Source organism: Lactuca saligna, chromosome 8 (genome assembly GCF_052625555.1).
Source record: "Lactuca saligna cultivar CGN05327 chromosome 8, ASM5262555v1, whole genome shotgun sequence".
Lineage (NCBI taxonomy): Eukaryota > Viridiplantae > Streptophyta > Magnoliopsida > Asterales > Asteraceae > Lactuca > Lactuca saligna.
Window position 1 is genome coordinate 3,321,533 of NC_136424.1, and position 7,903 is coordinate 3,329,435.

At 32.7% G+C, this 7,903-nt stretch overlaps 1 protein-coding gene and 1 pseudogene across 2 annotated transcripts; both read left to right on the forward strand.

Annotated features, from left to right (window-relative positions):
- Positions 1–1,839: 1,839 nt before the first annotated feature.
- On the forward strand, positions 1,840–4,321 carry LOC145008930 (serine/threonine-protein phosphatase PP1 isozyme 3-like). Of its 2 annotated transcripts, none has more exons than XM_078967553.1 (4): positions 1,840–2,198; positions 2,639–3,198; positions 3,450–3,689; positions 4,096–4,321. In XM_078967553.1, the coding sequence occupies exons 1-4, from the start codon at positions 2,024–2,026 to the stop codon at positions 4,117–4,119; spliced, it is 999 nt and encodes a 332-aa protein (XP_078823679.1). In that variant the 5' UTR covers positions 1,840–2,023; the 3' UTR covers positions 4,120–4,321. The 2 variants fall into 2 exon arrangements, with proteins under 2 accessions (XP_078823679.1, XP_078823678.1); XM_078967552.1 differs by having other exon boundaries at positions 1,892–2,198; positions 4,099–4,321.
- Positions 4,322–4,960: 639 nt separating this feature from the next.
- On the forward strand, positions 4,961–7,319 carry LOC145008698 (F-box protein At2g41170-like; annotated as a pseudogene).
- Positions 7,320–7,903: the final 584 nt, after the last annotated feature.

Here is a 7,903-nt window from a genome sequence, read left to right on the forward strand (position 1 = left end):
AAGTCCGTCCTAAATAGTTTGCCTAGTTACTTTATGTCTCTATCTAAAGCAAGAAATTTCTTGTGGGGTGACGGTGATTTAAAACGCAAGATACATTGGATCAGTTGGTCTAAAATCACAGCCCATATCTCTGATGGTGGTTTGGGGGGTATCAACTCTAAAAGGACAAAACTTGACACTTTTAATCAAGTGGTGGTGGCGTCTGGTAAACGAGAATGAGAGCCTTTGAAAGAATGTCATTACAAGTCTACATAACTTGAGTAAGAAACCAACACACTTCATTGCCAGAAAAACCTCCAATGGGTCCAAAGTGGAGTTGAATCCTTGGGTAATCTAGGTGTTGATCCTCATCAGATATTCAAAATCATTTCCGGATCAGATATTTAGATCTTGTTCTGGAAAGAAGTGTGGTGTGGTTTGGTCCCGTTTCAAGAAAAGTTCCCCATCTATATAAGATTGAATCGGTCAAAAGCTGTAAATTTTCTGACCGTGTATCAGCAAATGATTTTACGTGGTGTTGGAAACAGTCACCTTCCACCTCTTCTGAACTTCACGAATTGCTTCAACCATACAAGGATTTTGGTGACTTGAATAACTTAGAGGAATCTTCGTCATACATTTTTCATTTCGTGCCGACAAAAAACGGTAAATACGTGGTAAACAGTATGAGGCGTATCATAAACTCAAAATTAATCCTCTTTAAAGGGTTGCGGATCTACTGGTCAAAATTAATACCATTAAAAGTTTGGTGTTTCGTGTGGAGAGTTATGCATGGAAGAATTCCAGTAGCAAACAATCTAATAACATGAGGGCTACAAGTATCAAATCAGATGTACACTTTATGCAACAAGGATGTTGAATCGATGGATCATATTTTTCTGCATTGTGAATTCGTCAAAGAGGTTCACTTCTGGATTTTTAAATGGTGTGATATTACGGTTCAGGGGTTCTCTAGTGCTACTGAATTCTTTAATACAAGTACTATCTGGGACAAGCGTCAAAGGAAGAAAGTGATTAGTGATGTTATTCTATTTGAAGTCTTATGGTTCTTATGGTTCGCCAGGAACGATAAGATCTTCAAGAATATTCCAGTTGCTCCACTGAAGGTGGCGAATGATATTATCTCAAACTCATACTGATGGTGTAAGCATATGAGTCGTTTGAATTATGGCGGTTGGGTTGAGTGGAGTTATTTTCCATTTGCCCATTAATCTACTTCCTCCTTTTAGTTTTTGATTTTTTTCTACTTCTCCTATGTTTTCATTATCTTTCTGTTTGTACTATTTTTTTCCGTCATGCTTTAATTACTTGCTAATGGTAGCTTTTTAATGATATTACCGTTTCCATAAAGCAAAAATGAGTGTAATTCAAGCTTGTGCTTATTGTACGTCTTCTTGAGGTTTTAGGTCACACTATTTGCCCTAACTTCGAGGGATATGTAATGAAAACAAAATAACGAACCACCATATGAATAGATGACATGTCAATGTTGAATGACGAATGTGCCCCTTATGTGAGGGGCACTTTGGTTTGCTAACCGACGACTTTGACCAAAAGGATTCTCCACGTTAGTTTTTGTTGTACCGAATGAACATATTTTGACCATCTAGTTTTGTATAAATCATATGATCCCTATATTAAATCTAAGAAAATAAGACATGTGGTCAAATGTTGCCATTTTAATTAATAACTTTTCGACTTTAGATGTTTGGGCCATTATCCCTTATAAATTTATATGTCACATACTAAACATATTAATTAATTTATTATACACATATTGCCACGCAAAGTCACCGTGCGCACACACATAAGACACGCCATTCAAAGCGAGATCGGGGCCACAGCCACAACGTCTACTACGTCCACACCCTTCCAGGTCGCTCCAACCCCCCGCTCATTGACCTTTTGTGTTTGTACTAACCAAAATTTCCTCTTTTGCTCTCTTGTTACTCTCCCCTTAGGTCTTCAAGATTCTCTTTCAATCTTCCATCCAAAACCCATCTTCCCTTCTCCGATTATCCATATGGAGCAGGCTGTTCTCGATGATATAATTCAGAGGCTGCTTCAAGTTAGAGGCAAACCTGGTAAACAGGTGCAACTCACTGAGCCAGAAATCAAGCAACTTTGTGTTGCTTCTAAAGAGATTTTCTTGCAACAGCCTAATTTGCTGGAAATCGAAGCCCCCATCAAGATTTGTGGTATTTCCTCTTCTTTTTTATTATTATTACTATTATAATCCGTTTCATTTCCCTTTTAGGTTTCTGTATTTAATCGATTTCATTTTTTGCTTTTTATGGGGTTCCCGATTTACTTTAAATCTTTTTTGTTAACATCGTGTTTGTTTTCTGGTGGTCAATTGCATTATTTTGTCATCTGTTTATCCATTTGATTACACAATCAAATGAGGTATTGAAGTTCAATTTTTGAATTTTAGATGCCCATAAACAAACGATTAGAATTACTTCCCTATCGATAGCACAGCAACAACAACAGAAATGTTAAATTTGTATTGCTTTCTGATTGATGTTAAGAGGTGGACTAAATCTGAATCTGGTCAACTCTTACAAGTTCATGATGTATGTAAAATACGGAGTCTCTGATTTTAGATTTTCTTTTTTACTTCTTGAATGGTTATTAGGTGATGTCCATGGTCAATATTCAGATCTTCTACGTCTTTTTGAGTATGGCGGATTACCTCCTGAAGCCAATTACTTGTTCCTTGGTGATTACGTTGACCGAGGCAAACAAAGCCTAGAAACAATATGCCTTCTCCTCGCGTACAAAATAAAATACCCAAATAATTTCTTCCTCTTACGTGGAAACCATGAATGTGCTTCAATAAACCGTATATACGGATTCTATGATGAATGCAAAAGAAGATTCAATGTGAAATTATGGAAGACCTTTTCAGATTGCTTCAATTGCTTGCCTGTGGCTGCTCTCATTGATGAAAAGATCTTGTGTATGCATGGTGGCCTTTCACCCGACTTAAATAATCTGGATCAGATAAGAAACTTAAAAAGGCCTACTGATATACCCGATAGTGGTTTGTTATGTGATCTTTTGTGGTCGGATCCTTGTCTTGATGTTAAGGGTTGGGGTATGAATGATCGTGGAGTTTCATATACTTTTGGTGCTGATATTGTCACCGAGTTTTTAGAGAAACATGATCTTGATCTTGTTTGTCGTGCTCACCAGGTATGATATGATGAGTTTTATATTTATAATTATATTCTTATTTAGGGTTAAGGGCTAATCGTGTTATATAAATTGATAAAAAGGTGAAAATGGTTGTTGCATAAATTGGTTAAAAGTTTGAAACATTGTTGTTGCATAAATTGGTTAAAAGTTTGAAACATTGTTGTTGCATAAATAGGCATTTAAACCCTTCTTATGTAATGTAGCTTTTGAAGAGATATTTGTGGTGTAATTTAGATTGGTTTTTTCAGGTGGTGGAAGATGGGTACGAGTTTTTTGCTAACAGACAACTTGTAACTGTGTTTTCTGCACCAAATTATTGTGGGGAATTTGACAATGCAGGGGCTATGATGAGTGTCGATGAGACTTTAATGTGCTCTTTCCAAATCCTAAAACCTGCAGAAAAGAAGAACAAGTTCAATTCTTCTGGTATTACCCTTTTTGGGAGCACCACCACAGCTAAACCCGGAAACACCCCACCAGGAGTCAAGGTAAATTTACCATTAACTCCCTCCTTGTGTTTCTTTTCTGGATAAATCGTAAACTAAAAATGCAAATATTCAAACTTGAAGGACCCATTTGTACAAACGAAATTACTTTTAACACCAAATCCCGATGTTAATGAATAGCATCACATCGCATATGGTGTTGTACTACTCACCTAACATCATAAAGTTATAAAAAGTTATATGACTTGATGAGGTAAACCTCATTTTCCTACTTTTGGTAATAGGTCGCTGTGTTGGCATTAAATTAAAAAGAAACATCAATATCAATATATATATATATATATATATATATATATATATATATATATATATATAAATTATAATAGACTCATACATATTCTTGTTAAGTCCTTTGAAATTGTATTGTTTTTCTTTTTGGTTTGTACAGCAGTTTATGGGTTCAAGAGTATGAGATTTGTGGCAAAGTTTGAGGCATGAACAATGTGATGCTGAAGAAATATGGATTTCTAGTCTTGGTGATGGTTGTACTTTAGTGATACAAAAGTATATTGTTGTGATTTGTGATCCCATTGCGTAAAAATAATGGGAAGACCCGTGTTTTTGACATTTGATAGTTATGGGAACAAATTATAAGAAAACAAGCTTCTACCCCACTTTTTCTCTTTACTTTGGACCCAAGAGTATCAACAACTCAGATGGACACACATTTATGGATAATCGAAACAGACAAGTATATATCTTCTATTGAAATTAGCATTGATTTTGCCTTTTGCTACATTCTTTGTCAGCAATGAAGCTGGATAAAGAACCATCTATGCACTAAGATGAATGATCGTCTATTAGCAACAACATGCTGAAAAATGGTTATGAATATTTATAAGAACATTTGTTAGTATCTATAAATTATGTGTGGTATCCATACCGAAATTGTTGATACGACCCACTTACCCTTGGACTCGAGCCCAAATGCCCAATGACTGTCGAGAAACTTTTTTGGAATTAAAAGCTTTTTTATGAATTAGATATGTTTAACATGAAATATCAAAATCAAGTTTACTATTCATAATTATTTTTCACAAAACTTTATTAATTATTTTAGCCATTTATAATTTATAAATTTGATAAATAAAAAAAAAAAAAAACTATTTTGTCTAATTTACACTTGTCAAAATGATAAACTAAAAACAAGAAAATAATATTGATTGTTGAATGTAATGAGAAATATAATGACACATGGGTTACAATAATGGAGGGACGTGAAATGGATACATAATATTGAAAAGTTGCCCAAAATGATAGTTTCTAATACAGTGAGGGGTGCAATTGACAATTTTCAGAAGTACAAGTGTTCGACGTGGAAATCTTATAGGCTTATACGTGTACGGTGGGCGCGGTATTCAAGGCACGTTGTCCGTGCTAAATCAGGCATGAATCCAAAAACCCGCCAACTTCGCATAAAACAACAATGAGGCTAAATAAGTCATTTCCAGTTAACAGTTTTTAATCCAGCAGGGACAGCTTACTTGAAAGTTGACACATGTCGTAAACCTTTTCTTTCCGGGTTTTTCTTTCAACTATTTATTCACACTATTGGTCATAAATTGTAGAGAAATGAAAATGTTTTATACAATGATTATTTTTGGCCAATGAAAATTATAAAATAACCATAATTTTCAAAAAAAAAAAAAAAAAAAAAACCTAAACGAAAAATTCACATGTTGGAACTTCTTTTCTGATTTTCCTGGTTTTATTTTATAGACAAAATACAAACTCGAAAACTATTTTCTAACAAGTATGAATTTTTGAACTTCTAACAATTTTGAGGTAAATATAAGTTATTTTAAAAATAGATAACCATAACGATAGAATAATACTAAATTACATATGATATTTAGTTTTATTAACGCACAAGCACAACCTATGAGTGGATGTCATTGAGAATTTGTGGTTCTAATATAGGTCGATCTAATTAATCAATCATATTAATAAGTAAAAAATAAAAATAAATCTAAATTATATTCAATTTTTTCACATGTAATCTATGGGTAGACAAGATTAAGATTATATGTTTTTAATAAATAACTATATTATCATATAATCAAAAACAATACAATGTTATATTTCAAACTTTCGTCCAATATTTCAAAATTAATATCAATAAATAATTATTTTTAATAAAATCTATACTATATAGTATATATAATTATATTATGTACAAACTTTCGTCCAATATTATACTCATTTTAATATTATAAATAAACCCTCTCTCATGACCAATACACATATGTCGATGTATTTTCCCCAATGTGAACTAATTTTGATACAAACGGATCCTTCACCAATCACCACGGACAGTTTCATGCCGTGTACTCATGTACGCTTTGTCCATGTTCGCTCGCATGAAACACTTCTCCATTAAGTTATCAAATTATAGTGGACCGGTTCACGCTTCTTACAAGTACACCTAGTTTTAAATTTAGGAACGGATACCTCACTGGTTTTTATTTAGGGAAAATGAAGCAACGGCCTTATTATATATTTCGACTTTATCATTTTAGTCCTTAAAGTTTTTTCGTACCCTTTAAGGGAACAAAGTTGATATCGACATCCTTTGTTTGTCACTGCGACCTAATATACTAGGTTAAAGCTGATGTGATTTATTCTTTTGAATTTTTTAGTAAAAAAAAAAGAATAATAATAAAAATTAGGGCCCACCATCTCTCTCTCTCTCTCAAATGTTCTTCTTTACGTTCAATTATTCTATCAATGTTTTCCTTCCTCAAAACATTCCCATTTTGGAACTTCGAAGTGTGTTCTTATTCATTTCAATGTTTTTTTGAGCACCTATTAAGAACAATCATGATTTCTCTTAGTCTGCGTCCTCTTGATCGAATGAAAAATAGTATCATCAGTTAAAAAACAAAGACTTTCGAAAAGAATAAGAAGAAAGATGATGTTTGCTTATATGATCTGCCAGATTTACCCTTGGAATGCATTCTTGAGAAGCTTTCTCCTGCCGGATTAGCAAGTATGTCATGGGTATCCAGGTTTTTTCGGGCTTTGTGCACACCAGATCATCTCTGGGAGAGATACTTGAACCACAAATGGGGTAAGATGTTGATGATTTTGTATATAAAGAATGGCAAGCCTACATTGACACCAAAAAGAAGCAAACCCTTTTGTCTTCCTCGAATGGAAAATGGTATTTTCGGGTTTTCACTCCTGTTTTGTGGTGGAAGAAAAATGTGAAATTGAACAACACCAGTCTTTGTTTGCCAGTTGATTCGATCATAACTTGGTATCTCTCACTTGAAACCAGAAACTTTTCTTTCCCTACTCAAGTCTACAACAGAGAGGTAATTAACTCATCCCAAAATTAAGCACTTTGACTTTTTCATGTCAAACATACTACATCTAAAACGAAAAATCAACTTAGATTTCGTTCCAGATTTCAACAACATTCTTATCATAGCACAACCACTTACTATAAAAAATCATTTACCGTTTTACATTTCTCGAAAAGCTTAAAACTTTACATCGATTTTGAATTAAAAAAACTTTGGAGTTGACCATGTCAACTCCAAAGGGTTTTATGATCCTATTCTTCATCGAAGGCTTATGATATACGTATGATGTTTCAATTGCAGAATGGAAATGTTGGGTTTTTATTGTCTTTTATTATTATTATTAATCTTTTGTTTTACTAAAAAAATTTCAAATCATAAGTCACATCAGCTTTAACCTTGTATATTAGGTTGTAGTGATCAAAAAAGCAGGTAAACGTCATTTTCCATTTTATTTATTATATCAGTGTTTGACAAAATAGTTAAAAACTTTTCAAGTACACCGTATTTTAAATTTAGGAACAGATATCTCGTAACTGGAAGTTAACCTGGTTTTATTTGTTATATGAGTGTTTGACAAAATATTTAGAAACTTTTGAAATGTGTAAAATTACAAAAAATGACAAATTGTTTATACACACACACGTTATGAGATCTCATGTATTACATTAGTTAATTAAAAAATATATATAAATATCAAAATATTTAAGAAGTTTGAATTTATAAGAAAATAAAGAAAATAATGAATTATTATTATGAAAATATTTTTTATGTTTTAAATTTAAATAAATAAACAAAAAAACTAATGAGCTTTAATTTTGAGAATTTTGAAATTAAAATGTAAGTTTATTAATGATAATGATAGCCATTTATTACTATATTTATTGTAAT

Bases quoted from the DNA above. Each gene is read 5' to 3' on its own strand.
- LOC145008930 (XM_078967553.1), top strand. From the start codon at position 2,024: ATGGAGCAGGCTGTTCTCGATGATATAATTCAGAGGCTGCTTCAAGTT. The intron at 2,199-2,638 runs GTATTTCCTCTT...AATGGTTATTAG, and splicing joins AGCCCCCATCAAGATTTGTG to GTGATGTCCATGGTCAATAT. The intron at 3,690-4,095 runs GTAAATTTACCA...TGGTTTGTACAG, and splicing joins ACACCCCACCAGGAGTCAAG to CAGTTTATGGGTTCAAGAGT.